General features: G+C 40.3%; 1 protein-coding gene across 4 annotated transcripts; it reads left to right on the top strand.

The window, feature by feature from the left end:
* Nucleotides 1–1,516: 1,516 nt before the first annotated feature.
* Nucleotides 1,517–21,877, top strand: ddhd1a (DDHD domain containing 1a). 4 transcript variants are annotated; one of them, XR_002276038.1, is made up of 14 exons: nucleotides 1,517–2,748; nucleotides 4,140–4,313; nucleotides 11,416–11,544; nucleotides 12,788–12,935; nucleotides 14,004–14,113; nucleotides 14,556–14,662; nucleotides 14,743–15,005; nucleotides 15,469–15,544; nucleotides 15,801–15,950; nucleotides 16,279–16,343; nucleotides 16,439–16,611; nucleotides 16,928–17,125; nucleotides 17,227–17,470; nucleotides 21,234–21,877. XR_002276038.1 is itself a non-coding variant. In XM_020614005.1 (13 exons), the coding sequence occupies exons 2-13, from the start codon at nucleotides 4,160–4,162 to the stop codon at nucleotides 17,412–17,414; spliced, it is 1,761 nt and encodes a 586-aa protein (XP_020469661.1). In that variant the 5' UTR covers nucleotides 1,517–1,698; nucleotides 4,140–4,159; the 3' UTR covers nucleotides 17,415–17,965. The 4 variants fall into 4 exon arrangements, 2 of the variants coding, with proteins under 2 accessions (XP_020469661.1, XP_020469659.1); XR_002276037.1 differs by lacking the exon at nucleotides 21,234–21,877 and adding an exon at nucleotides 17,843–17,965; XM_020614005.1 differs by lacking the exon at nucleotides 21,234–21,877 and having other exon boundaries at nucleotides 1,517–1,698; nucleotides 17,227–17,965.

Below are 21,877 nucleotides of genomic sequence, written 5' to 3'. Positions count from 1 at the left end.
ATAATGAAAACAAAAACAAACCTTTAACATCTTCAGTTTTTTAGGTTTTGCCTTAACTGTTCTACTATCAAAACTATAAAATGCAAATATAACACAGTGTGGGCTATGGATTATGAATAACTGATGGCACCATTCCAATCATGCTGCCTTTATCGATCATCTGAGTATCAAACACCCACAAGTGCCCTACAAAGGTGCTTGTAAAAACTGTCTTTGTTGATAATGAGCTGTTCCCAGCTTGATTTCAGTCAGTTACAATGGTTTTCAATGTGACAGATTTTCAGGGTGGTTAAAAACTATCAAAACATCCATGGAAACATCCCAAACCACTTGTGCAGGATAATCCAGTTCTCAGATGTCCATTTATAAGCTCGATATGCTCCAAACACATAATTTAGCTAAAACAGAGATAGATACAATCCTGTTTCCACAGTGTACTACTACCCTCAAAGCATTCAAAGCTCCCCTGGTAGCTTTGTGTCTTTTTTACAACCATCTTTTGAGCCTACAGAGGGTGTGAATGTGATACTAAAAACACAGATTTTGGGTGGAGTAGTACTTTAATAACGCACATTGTGCAAGTGGCTGTCAATGGCCAGAAGCACAGAGTATTCTACTGCAGAGAGGCGGGATGAGTTTAAAGTTTAATTCCCAGTCTGCAGTAAATTAGAACACAGCAGGGTAATGTCTGTTTATTCCAAATACAGCTGCCTGGGCCTGTGTCCTATCCCTCTCTTTCTCTCCCCGCAGACCACACCACGGCCCCAGCATCACCTGGACCAGCAGTACACACAAATAGCACTACACAAAACACACAATTATGCAAACACGTGCACTTGCATAAACAAACAAATGGGCACATAAACATGCATACCTATATGCATGCTTATGCACGCAGATGCCAATACACACTCGTGTACTGTAACACAAAGATGTAAACACACTGATTGTGCTCTAGAACAGATACATTACAAAAATATTTTGTAGTTTAACAACACAGTGACTTCTGGGCTGAGCTTACACAAAGATGCAATTACTCTGTGTCTCATAGATTTACATCTTTAATCAAATTATATCAATTATATTCTTTAGGAAAATAGTTTATATTAAAGAATTTGTATGTGTTTGTTTTGTTTTATTTAAATGTTTGTGGCTGTAGCAAAGTTTGCAGATGTATTGGACTGTTCCTGTTATTTTGCCCACCCTTGTGACTAGAAAGTCTGGTAGTGTGAAATAGTATTTTTAGAAAATAAACGTACTCTAGCCTGGCCAAAAGTAGTAGGCCAGCCGGGGTGGCAGTATTAGCTTTATAATGAGTAGGTCTTTGGTGCCCTTTAGTGGTAGATCAAGTCGTTTCAAGTTGTCAGTGATGAAAGAAAGCCCCATAGCCATTAATAGGTTTTTGTCTTCATCTAGTGTACAATAAGAAGAATGCATTTTCATAGAGACGGGATAGAAAAATGCTCGCACTTTTTACGTACGCGTTCACGAATGAATCCTGTGATCCCTACGTCAGTTGTCAAGCCAAAACACGCACACTACAGCTCTGTCTCTATGTGAGGTTTGTTTGGACAACGAATGAATCGGAAAATGCTCAGAGACCCGAAACACTGAAAGTACTATGACCGTAATATTACGCTGGACGAATGCGACTCCGTGACAGGAAAGTGGTTTGACACACGTTTATATTAGTTAGAGGTGGGTAAAGGACGGTCAAATAGGTTTTCCGGTTGCACTGTTGGTGACTAGCTAATACGCTAGCCCCGGAGTTGTAACCCGATTTATTAGCTTAGCTGGTTAGCTAGCTGTAACGCACACAGCTGCAGTGGACTCGAGGAAATGCGGCGGGAGCTTGTCTGGTGGTCTGTAATTCTGTTTGGATTTTAATTTTACCAATAACTAGTATGAAATCTTGTGGGGTAATGAGAGCTTTGTTAAAGTGACAGACGTGGAGGTAACGGTTAGGTTGGGTTGCTCAGGTAGTGATGAGCACTTTCAACATTAACGTTACAAACAAAACCACGTTAAGTTCTTTGAGCACCGACAGTAACATTAACACTGTCAATAACAACAACAGGGAGTGAGATTTGAGAAGCGATGTGTTTTCGTACTGTCATGAGATGATTCCTATGGACGAAACGATGCAGGCAGGAATGTCCTCAGTCCAGTCGGGACTGGATGGACACCTGCCGCTTCTACAGACCCAGGGCGCGTTACTGTTGGACCTGCCTTCCCCGGAAGCCTATCTCGGCAACGGTTCTCTGGACTACGTAGATGGGAGCAACGCCGGTCCGTTGTTCGAGAGGAGAAAGTGGTCGAAGTCCAACAGCTCCAAGCACCGCTTCAACGAGGTGGTCACGGAGCTCGGTCCGGAAGAGGTACGATGGTTTTTTAAAGAGGACAAGAAGACTTGGAAGCCCTTCGTCGGGCATGACTCACTAAAAATCGAGCTTATGTTTCGGAAATATTGTGAGCTGAACCCTGGAGCAGCAGGTTCTCAGATCAGCGGCGGGGAAAGACAGAGCGATAATAACGGCGCTGAGAGCAGAGGACTGAACGGTGCAGTACTGGTGGAGACGAGGACCAGCAGTGTGCACGGAGCCCGGGGATCCTTGGACACATCCACCGTGTCCTCGGATGAGCGGGACTCTGATAGCATTGAAATCAACGTAGAGCCTGTTTGCGTCCGGGGAGGACTTTATGAAGTAGATATTAAAGACAGGGAATGCTATCCTGTTTACTGGAAACGTGAGTATCATTTAAAAAAAATCCTTGAGCAAAATGTATAAAGTTATATTCTGTTCTGCCTCAGTCACAGTTAATGTAGCTATTAGTGGCAGGTCCCAGCAGCATCACTAACTTGAGTGCATGTCCATGTGCACTCACTCACAATATATTCATGTGTTCATATGTCTTTTTATTCTGCAGTATCATGGCTGTCAGCATAGAGATTAATGACCCACAGCCTCTCACAAGTTTTATTCAGTCTCATTGCAAACAAGGTTTTCCCATAAAAGATACTAACCAGCAGCTAATTATTCATTCAGTGTATTTACATGTTGTGTCCTGGATTGTTTTGCAGTTTGTTGTCCATATAATTACTCTAGTCTGATCTTTTGGGGACATCGGAACAGTCCAGGAAGATAGTGTAGTGTGCTCAGCTGATCTGTGCTAACTAATTAGTGGATATTTCCAGGAAAAGGCAGAAAAACATATTAATCACGATAGAGCCTCGGGAAAACCTGACCTCAGCGAAGGGGTTCGTGAGTAGCTGGACCCTTTGAAGCTTAATGCCAAGTGACATTTAGAGAAGTAGTCATTGTGCTTAATCTTCATGCTGTGGATGGAAGTCCTTTATAGTCGTTTCTGACCCTTGCTGTGCTGTTTCAGTCTAACCTATACCACTGCAAATACAGTGTCATGTTGACCCTGAGTTACAGCAATTGAGATGGGCTAAAAGATTTTGGGACATGTCTGTAACAGCTTTGTGTTCAAACATGTAAATGTAGTACACAAGGTTACAAGATCATGGTATGTCAACCTTACATACTACATACTTATCTTACCTGACTAGGTATTAACCCCCTTGTCAAATAAATGATTGTATCTACTATGAGTGTTTTTTTTTTTGTTGTTGTTTTTTTGTCGTCATCAGTGTTGTGTGGGGCTCTGTAACTATGTTGATGTGCTTTGTATTTGTTGACATAAGCAGGCTCACTCTGTTCCGAAAGGCACACACTATGGTGGCCTTTTGCAAAGTATACCTACATTCAGATGTGCTTTTACACTTGTATTCCCCACCAGAGATTCAGTTAATAATGTCACACAAGACGGTAATCAAAACTGGCCTAGCTCTCTAAGCCACCGAGACTTGGCCATCCTTGATTTGTAAGACTCGCTGAGTTAAACACATTCTGAAGGAGAATCATTTCCTAGAAGGTGTTAGTGTTAACATTTATTTTGGAGGATTACTGCTTAATATATACAGAGCAAAACAAAATTAAAATGTTAATTATCTACTAATGCAGTTTAACCTAGCCAAGTCCACACTTCTTATGCTCCTGGCTCCAAAATGTTTTGCAATTTTGTTATTGTTTCACATCTGTTGTTCACATGTTTGTTTGTTTTTTCTTTATCAGAACAAGACCATATTCCGGTGATGAGAGGCCAGTGGTTTATTGATGGTTCCTGGCTTCCGTTAGAGGAAGAGGAGAGTGACCTCATTGAGGAGGAGCACCTGAACCATTTCTGTGGGCAACAGATGCAGATGTCCGAGACGGATCTGGAGGTCAGGACTGTGGATAGCAAAGATGGTGAGAGAATGGGAAGGGTGTGGGTAGAAGAAGGATACTATTAATTTTAGAGATGAAGAATATTGTAAATAGGGCTGAGTGAAATGACCTCAAAGCTAAATCTTAATTTCTTTCTTTAGTTTTATGGATGTCACGATTTTAACAGATTTTTTTTTTCTTGTCTACATGAACTCAAGAGAAAACTAGATTCAAAAATAGTTTTCTTTATTAAAAATATATGCTGTTCCCCAGTAAGTAAGGCCACATGTGCGATATTAACAAAAGAAAAACATCAAGAATGTTATCCTTCGTAAACATTCACGCTGTGAAGAATATCACTAGGAGCAGCTGTGCAGCAATTACAAAAAAGCAGCACTTGCAAGAGTGTCACTTTGCATTATTTGTTACAAATTATAATCATTTTAAACAAAATAAAACACCAGTGGTGGGGAATGACTTAAGAAACACATCTGGAAGAGCCACCTAAAAATAAACAGCAACAGGTTTGTTGTCCTGCTGCTTTTAGTATGAATAAAGCTTTTACAGACTTTACATAGACCAGTTGTGTGTTCCATGTCGGACTTTGCAAAACTGATCCGTTTTGCTGAAGCACCATGACTACCTTTCTTTAGTATTATTTCTTTGTCTTTAGCTGCTGTGGCCACATTACTTAAGGATGTTGACTGGCAAAGTTCACACGTGCCGGTGTCTCCAAAGAAACGGCAACAGCTTACGTTACTGTCTAACCCCAGAGAGCTGATGGTGTTGGCATTTGAGTGACAGCAGAGGAAGCACTAATCTCAATTTTGCAATTTAGGTATTTTTCACATCATTCCAAAACTAAATCAATTTATCTGATATATTGCTCAGCCCTAGTTAGAAATGTAAAACGCTGCAAACGATCAGATCTTTTAAGCAACACAACACTGAAGCTTCCATTGTGGTTACTAAGGTTTTGGGTAATAAATAAAAGCAGTTAACACTACTGTAATCAGATTTGTTGGTGAATTTTCTCATCGAGTTGGTGTGTGGTGTGGGGTTCATTGACTTTGTACTATTATTATTCCAGTCAGGCAGTATCTTGTAAAGCAACATCTATATAGTGCTGCGCCAGGAGATTGAAGAGATGAAATGCTCCCCTGTAGCATTACTAGAAAAACATTCCATAAAAAATATAGTCATCACCTTCACAATAAAGCCAGAAGAAAAGCACTGTGACTGGTGGTGGTGAATTATGTGCACAGCCCTGTTTGCTGTAGTATTGCTGCACAGTCAAGACAAATGAATGAAGTAGGTGCCTCTAATTACTTGCATATAGGTTGTGTTGTCTCATCCTCCCAGTGTAAAACAGGTGCAGCTCCAACATTCTGCCATGTCCCTCTCACAGACTTTAGCTGTGAAAGGCAATAAGAAAGAGGTTCTTTGATTCTCCTTAAGCCAGCCAGATCTACAGGACCTTCACTGGTGATGAATGTGTGGGTGTGTGAATGTGGCAGATAAAAAAAAAACAGAGAGACAAAGATGCAGCAACTGTTAAAGCGAGTGAAGAAATGTATGGTGTACATTATAAGAAGTGTGTGGTAGAGAAAAAGAAACGTTTCAGAACAACACCAAAGTAAAATTAGAACATAAATACTAATTCAGTGAATGGCATTTAAGATGTATCTAGATTCCGTAGCTCTGACTGGTTGCATCTAAATAAGAACTGTATAATGACTGACTGATAAATAACAAGGCCTCAGTTACTTGATCGGGTTATTGATTGCTAAACTACCTAAATTTTTGCTTGCCTCAGTGTGGCTGACCTGTCAGGACACTTGTGCTTCCCCTGTTCAGAATAAATTTAGACCTAAGAAACAGCCATCAACAGAACGGAAGAAGGTGATCACAGTTGACTGGACCATCTTATTTGCATTGTCACCATTTGGCAAGAACTCATAATACTCCTGCTTGCTGCTGGGACTAAACTGAATCACAAAAGTTTTGAGAAGAAACTGGAAGGTCACTTTTGTTCCACAGGTATTAGTGTACATGCACACATGGACACTAAATGATCTGTATATGAACACGGGCATAAACAGTCCAGAGGACATGTGATCCTAGTCATTATCTGCAAGCCCTGTGAAATATAGTGCAAGGGTACTTGGGTTGGTTTGAAAACACTAGGAGGACCCTTGCCAATTTAAAACACACAGATGTTATGATTTTAGCAAAAGTAATTGTTGCAGTTCTGTAATTATGCAGTTAAAACTGTATCTTGCACATCTTTATTTAATTTAACCCACAGTAGGAAAAACATTCAACTCATTCTTAGAACCTTTCTGTTGGCTTTGTTTTCCATTTCTATATTTAGCTGAGCAGTAAAGCAAAGTGAGTGATAGAGTCTGTTAACTCACCTTGTTCAGGCTGCCGTTACAGGGAGCCAGTGGGCTATTTTATCCTGCAACTAATAATCTGAAGCTCTTGGAGCCATCAGAAGGCTACCTTGCACTGCATTAGTGTTGATAAATGAATCATAAAGCAATCCAGATGCACCCTGACGTTACTGTAGTACATACATATCCTCTGCTCTTTCTCTTCCTCTCCTCATCTCTCCTTTCTGTCTTTTTCTTTGGGCCTCAGTAGCTGTCTGAGGCTAAAGGTTATTAAAGCAGAAGACATATGGTACAGTAGGCATACCAGAGTGCTATGCAGGCATAATGTCACATTGTAGGCAGGACTGTTTCTAGGTACAAGAAGTGCACAAATATCCTGTTCTCTCATGATACAAATGCACTTTTCTGCTGATATTTCATGAACTGTAAAGAAGTAAGCCAAAATCCAAAGTAAGAAATATATAGTGACCTCCAGTGTATATTAATAATTAATCATTTTGTTTTCGTTCTCCGTGTTGCTTTTTGAAGAATTACTCCTGCCATTTGAACACAGGGGAAACAGGACTGTGGTCTAAAGTTGTCTTCAGTGTGTGGGTTTTTTTTTTCCAGAGAACTGAATATGAGATAGAGAAAATGAAAGAATCAGAAAAAACTGTTACTATAAAGAGGATCCTTCCTGTTCACTTTAAGCCTTTCCAGTTGGTGTGTATGTGAGTATAGAGCTGTAAACCCACCTTGGAAACTATAGGGTGTGTCCCAGTTTAAGGCATCAAGAAAAAAATGGAGTCAGCACCCAGTGGGCTGAGCACAGGGTTAACTGTCAGCATAATAGTTCTGGTATTTTTGAGGTAGGCAAGGCCTACAAGTTTATTTTTGTACATTATTTTTGTACATTACGTAATCAGCATCACATTTCTTTAACCAGCACTAGAGGATGTGAACACAGTGTATGAGTAATGACTGATGACACATGCTTTAAAAAAAAAAAACAAGGCAAGCAAATTGTATACACACCTATTTACTAGTTCATGGGATTGTTTTAAATCTTTAGGTGGAAAGAGAAAAAAGTTTAGAACAAGATTGTCTAAGCTTATCAGTCTGGTCTGGAAATGATTGTTGGTTAGTCAGTTTTGGCTTCAAGTAACAAAGTTGTGTGTCCTCAACTCCAAAGATTACTGCAAACTAATCTACTGCACAAATAAAAGTTATTTGTTCCTTACGGCTTCCATATGAGGGTTCTGCGCATTGTAAATATTCCAGTCAATAGGGACACCTCTTTATGGATGGATCTATTAGTGCTGTAACGCCCAAATGGACTTCACGTCTAGCTTTTACAGCAAACCAACGTCCTGTGCACTCAGCAGGCCTCTCCTCTTCCTACCCAGCCCTTCACCTCTGCTCAGGGAGACACTGCTGACATTTGCAAGTCTGATGTTTGTGTTGTCATGGAATGAATGATTTAGTGAGAGCTGAGATTTGTGGACTTTGGTTATTTGATTAGCAAATGCTGAGGTGACCTGTTTAAATGGCAGAACAAGCCAAACTCAGATCCCAGTGCGACACATATTTACCAACCTCCGTTTAGTTCCTGTCCATCAGTGTTTTTCTGTGTGTATCACACCGACTTGTTGGCCAAGTCATTCTGTGAAACAGACAACAAAGGTTGATACGGTAGTTATCAAGCTATATATCACAGTAATAATCCTTTTCTCTCCATGAAAAATGCCAATTCATTAAGTGAATGATTTAATTACTCCACAAAAATGTGATTCAGTGTAGAACATGCGCTCTTATTTGTGTTTCCAGTTTTGTACAGAATGTCTTGAAATGTTCAATAACTTCATAGTCCTTAATATACAATAGTTGTGTTTTTAATAGTTTCTTCATAATTTAGTCATGTATACAAAACCTAAGGAGATTACCAGTGTGTGTTACACATACACCAGTTAAATATTTAAAAAAAGAGGTAGTTACATTTGTCACATGTTTATTTTTCATATTAAAGACTGTAGATTTCTGTAATTCAGAGGCTACCTCGGTCATCCTGGGTGTATGTCAAGCAGCGCTGCAGTTTTGGCTGATCTGTTATTTTCATGACATGTACCTGCATTAACCAGGTTATTTCAGTAACCAGTACAGGCTTTGTATTCAGGGCCTTGAAGTGGAAACCTGATAGCAGTGCTGCTTGATAGATTGACCTGTTCAAGTGTGATGACAGCAGTAGCCTTTGTGACTAACACCAGGATAATGGCCATTACTCACTCTCTGTCGGTTGTTAGTTCTCTCCCACCTGCCCCATTTCTACCTTCCTTTTCTGTTCAAATGGAGTGGATATCAGACGAGTGCTAAAACTACATGTCACAAGCGCAAATGCTGCCAAGGTACTGTAAGACACCATGTCTTTGTTTTACTTCTGCTGTGTTAGATGTTAGTTTATGCCCTCTCTCCGTCTCTCCGTGTACATCCTAGGTCTCTGCAGAGCTAGATTTTCCTTTTGTTTGTGGTACAGACCCTTGAAATCTAATATTTGGATTTAGACCTAGGCTCAGTTAGAAATGGTTGCATTAAAAGGGATACAGGCTGCTCTCCCCCATCTCCATTGCACTGGGCCTAGTTGCTAGATCTCCTTTTGTGGTGTGATGCAGAGTTTGGCACCAGTGCTGTTGTTGCTTTTTGAGGAAACCTCTGTCTCTCATCCCTTGGATGGGCTTTTGAGTAGACAACATAATTCACTCATCTACAAGGGCAAGTGTATGTGGAATAAACAAGTGTATCCTCAAAAAAGCCAACCATACTTCACCCCATTCTACCTCTCTGACCCTATCTCCCACAGCTTTTTTCTCTCATCCCTTCTGGCAATGTAACCAGTAACTAATGAACCACCATCACCAGCTTCCGCTTTAAGGGCGATGAACAACGCTCTCTGTTGAGAGCCAAGCACAAGTGATGAGCTGAACAGAGGAGCCATTGTGTCACTTTAATATGGCCACCAAATATGTTGTGTAGAGTCAGCCTCTTAGAGGTCCACCACTGTTCTAGTTCTGGGTGTATTGACTGTCTTCAAAAACGCTGAACAGAGATGTCTCAGAGTATGTGTCCAGCTAACTGGAGAAGTTCAGTGTATTCTAGTTGATCTTTAAGATCCCCTGTTTTATACTGGACTTGGCCAACAGTGAAGTCCAACAGTGTGAAGTGGCCATCCTTTTAAAGCAGTGTGTAGGTCTCATGGCCATTGCCAGTGTCTTCACCTGTGACTGAGGTAGGTGAGAAAAGGAGGCCACTTTAAACTGTTTGAGGTTAAGCCAGAGTGGATGGTGAAAAGTGCTCTTCCTTGAGAGTTGATTGTTGCCCTTCGCTGCTGCTGTCAGAAGTGGTTCGTATTATTATGTGTGGTAGAGATTCTACTATATAGTAGTAGAAATATATGGCTGCTTTGCGGTTGAGTGGTTTCATTTCAGGGGCTGCAAAGATAATCACCCTTATTTGGCCAAGTATGTTACACACAATGAAAGGTAGAAGGTGTGGCAGAGGCAAGTGTGTGAGCTGCCATAATTCCTCTGAACATGAGCCTTACCATTTTATCTGGCCAAAACAAACAATGTCATCCCCTATGTTATTCTAAATGTTACTGGTGCCCTTTAGTCCCACACTTATGTTCCATGTGATAAACTCTTCTTCTTCCAGACTCTGCTTGTCCTTCTCCTTTTAGAGGCAGTCATTTTTACACTGGTTGCACTCAGCATGAAAAGGACTCACCTAAGGTGCAATAATTGTTTAGTCTCTTATTACCCACCGGTCATGCTTGTCCAGTGAAACAAATTGGCCTGTGTGGCTTCAAAGGCCAGTGTTTCTCCACTATGTGACACACAAACACATAGGCTCTGTTGATATACACTCTAGCTTGTTTTATTAATTGACATGAGAAGTGGAAAGAGAGACCTCTAAATGCTTAAACATCCTGGCAAGTGTAATATTTATTATATACATCTCAGATGTCATTTTTTTATTGTTTCAAGCTAGTAAAAAAGTAATCTGCAACAAGCATTCATGCAGCACTGTACTGATCCCCTTCTTGCATATGAATGGGCAGTGACTGTGCCCGAGACCGCTGCCAAAGTCTTCCACCAATCTCATACAGATGAACTTGACTGCAAAGGACATTTAAGGGACATGCTGCAGAGACATAACTCTCTCAAGTCAAAAGGTTTCATTTATCCCTCTTGGCTTCTGTAGCAAATGCTGTCCCCTATCTAGCCATATTACTGCTCTTGCTTGCTCTGGTCACTGCATTATACTTTTAAGGAACAAGCTGGGAAAAAACAGAATTTAAAGTGAAAATGATTGATAAAAATTTATATCTTTTGACATCAGAAGCACAGAAATAGCTCCAATCTACTCAGGATGCACAAGCAGAACAGATAAGCAAGAGCTGAAATATACAATTGTGGTGTGCGATCATTTGATGTGGTTTTATTTTCCTACTGCAGATCAATGCTTCAGGCTGCATTTGGTTGAGATTTAGTTTACTTTTTGTACTGCGTTTAAGACGATGATAATTTGATGTCATTCTTAATATCATTCATCTCTCTCCCTCTGTGCTCTTCCTAAAATTTGTAATCACAACACTGTCTTGGTGAATCTTTTCACTGATTGTGCCCTTTGTCCAATTTCCACACCATCTGTCAATGTTTTCCTCTCTTTCCCCTGTCTATTTGTTTGCTCACTTCTCTTTCACTGCCCACCTGTAGACATCCACAGTCTGAAGCTGAGTCGAAACCATGTGGACTGGCACAGCGTGGATGAGGTCTACCTCTACAGTGATGCTACCACTTCCAAAATTGCACGCACAGTTACCCAGAAGCTGGGCTTCTCCAAAGGTCTGTATGGACCCCAGATATTCAGTGTTCACAGACACTGTATTGTATTGAATTTAGTCTCTAGCACCACCATGGTTTTGGCATTAATTTTAAATGAAATGTCTCAACGCCTAATTTAATTTGGTGCATATGTTCGTCTCCCTCTCAGGATGAATGATAACAGCAGCTATAGGGATCCCTTAACTTTTCATGTAGCAGCATCATTAGGTCATTATCATATTTGATTTATGACCAAAACCCTGAGAAGTTAATGATGAATTCCCTTGACTATACTTCATGTTTCTTACTAATTAGCAAATGTTAGTATGCTAATATGCTAAACTAACATGGTAAACACCAGCATGTTAGCATTTAGTTTAAAGCACCGGTTTACACCACAGCCTTAGAGACCCCTCCAGCGTGGCTTCAGACCCTGTAATATAGACAGTTTGTTATAACTTTCAGGAAGACTCGTGTGAAACCAAACATTTAGATTTAAAAAAAAAAAAAAGCTTTCCCAATTCATTTGGTTGAAATACGCCAGTGGCGTACTTACTGCTCCATTTGCAATATGCAGTCATTTGTGAGTATTAACAACCATTTGGTAAGACATATTTAAACATGACTGAGTCCACTTCAGTCTCTTAACTGGATTAGCACAGAAAATCACACAGTGTCCATCTGCTGTTTTCAGGGACTAGGTTTTAACAGAAAAGACAACTAAAGTTTGACCCAATGTCTGATATTTGATTTGTATGGAGGACTTATTCTAATCTACAGTTTCCCAGCTCTACAGTTAATTTTTATCTCCTGCTCCCAGATTATAAAAGGAGGAGCAGGCACTGGTTACCTCAGTCTCCCAGACCCATAAATAGCTAGCGAAGGGAAATCTCCTTAGTTTTATCCAGACAGCAGCAAATTCCAACGGCTGCTAACATGTGTTACCACACAACACATGGCCGGGCTACACTATTGATTCTAAATAAGGACACAGGCTTAGCCATCAAGGCACATGACAAGCGCTGCCACGGGGTCTCGGGTCATAGTCACAGAACGATTCCCTGTCTCACTTACTGACCTCTTTTGACACAGAACAGCACATTACTGAAACACCATCGTTCAGATATTTATAGCCTCCTATTGAACAGATTGTAAATATGACAGAAAATACCGTAAAAGTGCTTTACTTTTTTTGTACAAGAATGTCAAATAGACAGCTGGTTGCAATAAATTACGCTCAGCCCCTGTTCCCTTCCTCTTCCAGCCTCCAGCAGTGGCACACGGCTCCATCGGGGCTATGTTGAGGAGGCCTCACCGGAGGACAGACCCCCCCAGACTACACACATTGTCTTTGTGGTCCACGGGATTGGACAGAAGATGGACCAGGGACGCATTATTAAAAACACTGGAATGTGAGTTGAAGTTTTCAACAACATGACTTGACTGAAGATTTGTGGGAATGCTTGTTTTCTTTTTGACACCATTCCACACTTCAAGACAGTAAAACCTTGATGTGCCATAAATATCAACCTCTCGGGCACAACTTTAGGCAGTGGTACAGAATGTGGGGACTAGAGCCATGTGTGTCTCTGTGTCACACAGTTGGTGTCAGGCCAATACATATGGCTTAGGCCAGCTAAGTAGGTAAAGTAGACCAAGTCAGCTGCAGAGCACTTCAGCCTCACATCCAGAACCCAGTCTGGATTCAAGCATATACACGTTTCTCATCCTACCCAGTTTTCTTTTAGTTTGTTTGTTTGTTTGTTTTACTTTAAATCAGAATTAATTTCAGCGACATGCCTTTTGCAAGACTTCTCTTCAGCAGTGAAAGAAATAGTTGTGGTGGTTTGGGGCATTATTAGGCTCCCAAACTGAATCAGAGAGTGTGTCTTTAAAATGTAAACCTAGTATTTCAAACCTAAACGCTAAGGTATCCTTGTGGGCACAGCACAGAAATGTTTATAATGCAGCACTCAACCCTCTCACAATAAAAGTTCCATGTGACACACTAGATAGTCCTGTCAAAGCCTGCATTAGAGTCCCAGTCCACAGACCAGTCACCTAAAAGCCTCTCTCAAGTTTCATTTACCCATGTCAACACCCTACTTCGCCCTCTCTCTGTGTATTTAGCATATCCTGTGTGCTAATTCTGCCATACTGCTGTGTGCTACATGGGAGGAGCTGCTACACCAGTGAATAGTAAAATAGGCATCATTCTTCCCTTCCCTGCAGCCATTAAAGTCTGTGAGAACGAGTACAAACACAGACTCCCTGGTGAGGCTGTAGCAGGGCTAGGATGTTACTCAGAATCTGTCATTATATACACTGCTGGCCATACAATGTGATGATGATATTGTTTCTAAATCAAAAACTTATGCCGCATTTTTGGCTCGGTGTTTTGGCAGATTAGCCAAATACACTGTAAAGTACAGTATTGTCCAATATTGTCCTCATATACAATTCTTTGTGTATCTATTGAGGCTGAGGGAGGGGGTGAGGAAGATGGAGGAGAAGCACTTTTCACAGCACAATGACGAACACGTGGAGTTCCTGCCTGTCGAGTGGCGCTCCAAACTCACATTGGACGGAGGTTTGTGTGTGTTTTTTGAGTGTGTGCTTATTCCTCTTTGTTTGGTTTGTGCTTCACTGAGCTTGTCAAGTCGTTCTATGGTTACAGCTCCTGTTTTTTTTTTGTTTGTTTGTTCAGTAAATGGTTAAATGAACATCAGTTGACTGCTAAAATAATAGACAAATTAACTGATGGTGAAAATAATGATGTTGACAGTTAAGTGTCAGTAACCTGGTGACCCGTTGTAATCATGACCGCTGTGCAGATAAACATAGGCCAAGATGTGGAATTAGCTGAATGTCCTCATTCAGTTATTACAGTTGTGAGATTAGAGCACATGAGCTCACCAACTCTACACTGCCTAATCAAAACTGTTTTAAAGGTATTAGAAAAGTTGTCTTTATGTGTAAATACAAGCACCATCTTATGTATTTTGAACTGTGTTATTGGTACGTTTGTGTAGATACAGTAGACTCGATCACACCAGACAAAGTAAGAGGATTAAGAGATCTCCTCAACAGCAGTGCCATGGACATCATGTACTACAACAGCCCTCTTTACAGGGATGAGGTGAGACTGTAATTTGAGAAACTATCATCTCTGTTGCACCCCGTTTTCCTAATAATCTTCTCCACTTCCTGTCCTTGTAGATTACCAAGGGTCTAACACAGGAGTTAAACAGATTGTACATACTTTTCTGCTCCCGGAATCCTGAGTTTGAGGAGAGGGGCGGCAAAGTGTCCATAGTGTCTCACTCCCTCGGCTGTGTCATCACCTACGATATCATGACAGGATGGGATCCTGTGCGATTCTGTCTGCAGGAGCATCACACTGTGGAAGAGGAGCTGGATCTGTGCTGGATGTCCTATGAAGAGAAGCACCTTTTAGAGCAGATACGGCTCACAAGAATTAGGTAGGCCTTGCTAGTGTACATTGGCTTCAGGGACTGTATGAGTAGCTACGTATATGTCTTTAAGGATCCTTAAGTTCTTTTTTGGAAACGCCAAGGAGAAAACCGTCAAGCCATATGATTTTTGATCAATTTTGATAGTAATCTGAGGTAAAATTCTGCTTAGCAGCAGAATACCAGACAATGAACCAGCTGGATGTCAGATTCTGTCTTCTAAATTCAACATTAAACCCGGCGTTTGCCTTTTTAAGCTTTCATAATACACTGTGTGCTGTGAACTGATGATCTCATGCTCCATTTACAGGTGCAGAGTTCAGTTTTCTGTTTATTTTTGTCAGGCAGCGTGTGTGTGTGTTTAGGTAACTATAGTAACATTAGTGCAAATATACAGGGAAGATTATATTACTATCAATTGTCAACTTAGTGTTTTTAGACTAGTTTTAAATGTCTTTTTTGTTCTCAACAGGTTACGAGAGCTGCAAAATCAGCTTCTCATGCTAGAAGCCTCAAAACCTTCAGCACCTCCTGCCCTGAAATTTAAGGTAGTATTCTCATTGGAATTCTCTAATGTAATTATTTAATGGTAACTTTTTAATGTGTGTTGTTTTCATGAGAAAGTCATTTATGTCAAGAGTACAACATAATTACTTGATTTTCATAACAAAACAAACGAAGCATTTAATCAAATTACAGTAAATTGATGCACATTGTATCATATTGAATTAAATGTGAAAACAAAAGATGTTTGACCAATACCAAAGACTGTCTTGTATGATCTTTTAACCATTTCTCTTTCAGGTGGAGAACTTCTTCTGCATGGGTTCTCCTCTGGCTGTGTTCTTGTCCCTGAGGGGGATCCGTCCTGGTACCAGCTGCCACCAGGACCACATCCTGCCCACCTCCATTTGCAGCAGACTCTTCAATGTCTTCCACCCCACAGACCCTGTGGTCAGTCGCCTTTTACTGCCTCAGTCCATACAGATGCTCTCTCTCAATCAGGGTTGTGACAGCCGATCAGAATTGTCTTTTTTTTCCTTTCATAATCCTTTTTGAATTGATTCTTTAGGAGCAGCAGAAGCCCATACACCTTTGGGGTGTGATTTATGAGTAGGAATTTACTTTTATAGGACATTTTCCACTGTGTTCCTTTAATGAAACCAGACATTTGAAACTAACTCGGACAGATGTGCAAAATGCACACTGTACATTTTTAAAGAACTTGAAATAGTCATTTATGTGTACTGTAAGCTAGATGAAGTTTCTTTGCTCTGTTCAGGCGTACAGACTGGAGCCCCTCGTTCTCAAACATTACAGCAATGTCTCACCTGTTCAGATACATTGGTAAGAACTTAATATCTTATATCACTTGATGTTATCCCTTGTGCACATATGAATGTTTTCAGTTCTGAATATTTGGAGCTTGCGTTCTTGATCAGGTGTAGCGCCACTAACCCCACACCCTATGATGAGATCCGACCAATCTTCCTGAATCCGGTTAAAGACCCAACATCTGACAGTGAGAGCATCCCCAGCCCGAGCACTTCTCCTGTACTCCCCCGCAGGCACTATGGGGAGTCGATCACCAATCTGGGCAAGGCCAGCATACTGGGTATGACATTATTTTTAAAATTTTGGTCAAGACTTGGCTCTGATGGTCTACATGACTAGAGCGGTCTTTCACATTCTTTGAAATAAGGTACCTGCCAATTTGAACACTTTAAAACGACGTCCTTTGACTACAGCACTACGTCAACAGTGCCATCATGTGGCAGAATGGAGAATGGGTTCATACACTTTGCTTCTTCTATACCTCTTTTAATGAGTTAAAAATAATGAAAAAGAAAAAAAAATATTGCTGCTTTTCTTTTTGTTGTGTTCTGGACCACATCCTGACCTCTCTTCCTTTTCTCACTTTGTCAATGTAGGAGCGGCGAGCATAGGGAAGGGCATTGGAGGCATTCTCTTCTCACGTTTCTCTCGTTCCAACAGCCAGCCCTCAGTATCTTTAGGACTGGAGGGAGTGGCAAACAATGAGGAAGAGGAGCAGAAGCGAACAGAAAGCCAGTCAGCATACGGCCTCTCCACCATAACTCAACCGACCTCACCCACACCAGACACGCCATGTTAGTGCACCTACCTGCCCAGCACTCAGCTATTAACGTTCGCTCACACTGCGAGATTATTAGTTATTACCTCACAAATGGACTCTTTTTCTGTCTTACAGTGGAGCTGGAACGGCGCATCGACTTTGAGCTCAGAGAGGGTCTGGTGGAGAATCGCTACTGGTCGGCAGTGACCTCTCACACAGGCTACTGGTGCTCACATGACATAGCACTCTTCCTGTTGACCTTCATATACAAGCAGAACACGACACCCTCTGACCCAACAGAAGATACCCCAGAGCCAGACTAAGGAAGCACCTTCGTTACAACACAGTCACTTGGATGATGGTTCATAACCCTGAGGGAGTATGTTATCTTCTTCACAAGACACAAAAACAGACAATTCATGTATTTCTCATGCAGGCAGACAGCTCAAATGCACTCATCATATTTTTCCTTTATCTACCTGTCATCTTGTTGTCATAAAACCTTTAATCATTACTGACAAACTGTCATTCCACGATGTACAATTCTGTGTCTGTTTATGTAGTTTGTACTCAGTCGCTCACTCTAAGGGTGATGGTGTTGGACCCCTAAGGCAGCACACCCTTCACCAGTATGACCACAAGCTGCAGATAAACAGGGAACATGAGTCTAATGCATTTGATGTATAGAAGTTGGTTGCAGTGAGTGTAAGAGAGTTTTAACTTAATCTCTATTTCTTGAACCTTAACACAGACAGCTGCTGCTTGATGATGGTGTCCATAGGCTTCCTGTCAGTCAGTGCTTCACACCAGCCTCTCTCCCACAGACTTGGTTTATAGCCTTGTGATACACTTGACTCTCACTCAATGAGGCTTTGAGTTGGTCCAGTGTTTCCCATTTAGTGATTTATTTGTGTCAGCCCGACACAATATCAGTATTGACTGACATGCTGATTTTCTTTTTTTTTTTTTTTTTTTTTACTTTTTTAAATGGACAGAGAAATATAATTATCAAAAATAGCAGTTCTATGCTTGAAATAAAATTTAGTTAATACATCTGAAAAGAATTTATGCTGCCTTTCAATATTAGCCAAAACATGTTACTCTTAGGACATTATCCCTTTAATAATGTTTGAAAGTATGAAGAAAGACATAACAGACATTATATAGTTAGTTTGTTTTTATTACATTTTTAATATTTGCCTTTTTTTTGACGTTGTTTGACTCAAACAGATATGCACCAAATGCAAAATCAAAGCGCCAGTTTTCTGTACTAACAAAATTTCCTTTTATGTTTAGTGACAGTTTTTGTTTTAATACCAGGGACAAAATGTCACAGGATATCATTAGTTCCAGTGTGAAATTTGTTTACAGAGGTTTACAACCGCACATGGCTTGTGGTCTAGGCTCTTATACAAGGACATGTATAGTTATATTCTTACACACGGTCCATAAATTCAAATCTCTTGATGCAATTTACTAGACAAGAGGTCACTTATAACAAAGACAGTAGTTAAAAACAATCTCCATGTTTCTTTATTAAATATAAGTTATGGAGAGAATTTTCTCTGCTCATCTTTATATTGATATCCAGATGAAATCAATTGAATCTGATGTATTTCTTTCTTAAAGCAAATAAATATTTTTCCTAGGTATTTTCAAGTGGGTGTAAACATGGGTCTCATGGGATTCAAACTTGTGGCTAAATAACTTTTGTGTCTAGCTGCTGTTAGATGCTCAGTGTAATTGGCCTAGTATAGAAGTAGATTTCTTTTTTTTAATGAGGCTTTTGTGATATAATACACATCTTGTTTGCCTTTTTATGAATTTGCGACTAATTTACTTTTTCCTGTTAAGAGCAAAGGACATGTTTGTCAGCTTTGTCTTATTTGTGTATAAGAAGAGTTTATGTATTTTTACAGACCTCTGTGTTTTCCAGTTACCACAAATGACACTACTCCAAAAAGAAAATTTACGGACACCTGATGACAGCAAATATTCTGTTTTCTAAAAATGACATTAGCTGATTATCATGGCTCTCGTCTTAGGTTTGTTTTAAAAAATCCCTTTAAAACACCAAATAATAATTACATAGAACTCAGAAAGCTTACAAATCTCTCTGTCCAGTGTCTTTTAATAGTAAATGGATGTTAGAATAAGAAGGCATAGAGTGCCAACACACACAGAAACTTTGTGGTTTTCATGGAGTAGGAAACGGCTCATGATTGTTCATTGGTTTCTGATCAAGTCATACATAAGACATTATGTAAGCAAAATATGAAGAAATTGAAAGATGAAGTCATGACAGGATTGGTTATTGTCACATGTTTTCTTTGTGTCCTACCTGTCATAATACTGTAGCTATCAAAGAGCTTATTTTAATTTACTATGGGGCAAGCTGCTGCTTTACTGTTCCACACAGTCGAGGGCTATTGTTGACTGGCCCACCACTGTATGGAATCGGGCTATTAGTGTTTAATGCCTGTGTTGTGTGTACAAAGTCCTGCTGACTGAAACCAGGCTGCCTTTCATATGACCAGATGGCTGACCAGGAAGTAGTATGGAAGCAGGGACAAATAAAGAAGTGTCATATGAAAGTGTTTCAACATTTGAGCTGATGGTTCTTGCACACTCATCAGCCATGAATTGCACAGAAATTATGTAGAAATATATCTTTTATTTATGTAGAACTATTGATTTTATTTAGACATTTTTGCTGAGCACATTCTACATTGCAGCAATAGACAGAAGTTTAACCGTGTTATGGCAGGGATGCAATGGAAAATATAGTAACAGGTCCACCCCGTTGCTCCTGCATCTTTAAATTGCACTGTGTGGGTTTAGACACAGCAAATATGTAATGTAGGAGTGTGGACACACCATGGTAACAGTAATATTCCTGCCAGTGTCTGTAATTTGGCTGCGAGTTTCCAAAATGTATGTGAGTTGGAGCAGTTCTCGATTCAAACACAGATTTTCAACTGTGTTCACTCTACTTGCTAAAAATTAGCAGGTAAACTGAAGAGCATTAAAAAAAAAACTTTTGTCAAGATACATTGTACTTTTGATTACATGAGCATTGAATGCACAGCATTTTGAATGATGACAGTATATTTTTCTTGTTAAAGGCATCACAAGCATCAGGGAAACGTCTAAAGTTGCATGTTTTGTAGATCCAACACCCCGTTGACGTCAGTTTGAAGGCATTTTTAAGTATAAGGGTCACAGGTGTGTCAGTCTTTAAAAGGTCAGTAAAGAAGGGCCTTTAGCTATATTGTATGTAACCAGACATTGGGTGTGGGGGAAAAAAATGCACAATGAAACTTTTTGTGGGTGTATTGAGTGGAATGTGTTGAACTTGTATCATGTACCACTATTGTTCTAACTTTGAACTGATATTTGGGAAAGACTTTTTTTGTCTGCCCTTAGAGCTGTGCAATAACCCATGCCTGTAATGGATTCTTACTGCCATCTAAAGCCATGTATTTCCTTGTATTAAAACATTTTTTGCATACAGTTGCAGCTTCTTGCTATTATATCTCACAGATCATAGTAATAAAAAATTATTGAATTTGGAACTTCTGTCATGTAGAAGGAGGTTTGTTCTCATCAGAGAATAGATGGTCCCGTTTCACCACTGGAGGACAATTGAGCTATTTGTTCGTCAGATTCTTTCCGAGTCGCCCCCGATCTGAGCAACAAAACCGACATAGATTGTGAATAGGCCACATTGTAACCCACAAGCAATCATGGCTCCACACGTGGGTTTTTAATGTAGTCAAGCAACTCCAAAGGCAAGGCTCGCAGATGTGACCTGCTGATTCCCATAAATAATGCATTAGGCCCTGCTGTTCTGTGTTTGACCAGAAGAGGTCAGTCATCTCTTGTTAATACTGGAACAAAGACCACTATTGACCATCTGTTGTCCAATCCCTATTTTCATTTACTGCCCTTAACTAATTGAGCAATTTTGACAGATGTTAATACTCTATATTCTACTATAATTGTGTGAGTTGGTCAGTTATGTTTTTAGGTAGCTAACATGTTATATTGGCATGAAGTACATGAAAAGGTTTGCTTGGCTACTCTGTAACATATCTACTACAATCCAAACGCCTAAGAACAGATTTTTTTTTTTCCTAAAGGTGATTCATGCAGACCGTGTAAACGTCTTCAAGGCCTCCATTTATATACTCCACTTCTCTACATCTCTCTCCCCTTCATCTCCTCACTCCTCATGCACATCATCAGCAGCCAAGCCAGCTGTCTATCTGACTCTCCTGCTCTGCATCTCACTGACTCAAATGTTTACTCTGCAATTAAAACACAGCCTATAAAAGGCAATGGATCAGCTGCCAGACACTGACAAGGGGGTCAGAGCTGCGGGGATGGAGGTTGTAGTGTAAATCGCGTTGATACCGACCACAGTCTGGAGGCCCAGATTTCTGAGCTGAGTTCACCAGGAGACCGAGCCAAAAACACTGATGATTCATGGGTATTTACTGCAGACCACTTGGAGAGTATGTGCTGGAGTGTGCATTGTGCTGCTGCTTTGGCAAGAAAGGAGACAGCGGCTTTTTTCCTCTCCTTTTCCTCCAAACTTGTCATTTGTGTGATCAATTGATTGACTATACATATAAAATGCCATTTTTCATCTGAGCTGTGAAGACAGCAACAACTTGCAGACAGTATCTTTATATTCTGTGTGTGTGTTATGCTTGCAGATATGATAATCTATCAGCAAATGGCCCATTATAGCTTAATTTGGTGCAGAGGGACTAGAAAACTT

This window comes from Monopterus albus, unplaced genomic scaffold (genome assembly GCF_001952655.1).
Source record: "Monopterus albus unplaced genomic scaffold, M_albus_1.0 scaffold141.1, whole genome shotgun sequence".
Classification (NCBI taxonomy): Eukaryota; Metazoa; Chordata; class Actinopteri; order Synbranchiformes; family Synbranchidae; genus Monopterus; species Monopterus albus.
Note: the sequence above shows the minus strand (reverse complement) of the source record. Positions and strands in the feature narration are given on the sequence as shown.

What these genes read in the sequence shown, in the direction of transcription:
- ddhd1a (XM_020614003.1), top strand. Translation starts at nt 2,121, where the DNA reads ATGATTCCTATGGACGAAACGATGCAGGCAGGAATGTCCTCAGTCCAG. An exon ending in CTATCCTGTTTACTGGAAAC is followed by an intron (nt 2,749 to 4,139) that starts GTGAGTATCATT and finishes TTTCTTTATCAG; the next exon opens with AACAAGACCATATTCCGGTG. An exon ending in GCCCTCTTTACAGGGATGAG is followed by an intron (nt 14,663 to 14,742) that starts GTGAGACTGTAA and finishes CTGTCCTTGTAG; the next exon opens with ATTACCAAGGGTCTAACACA.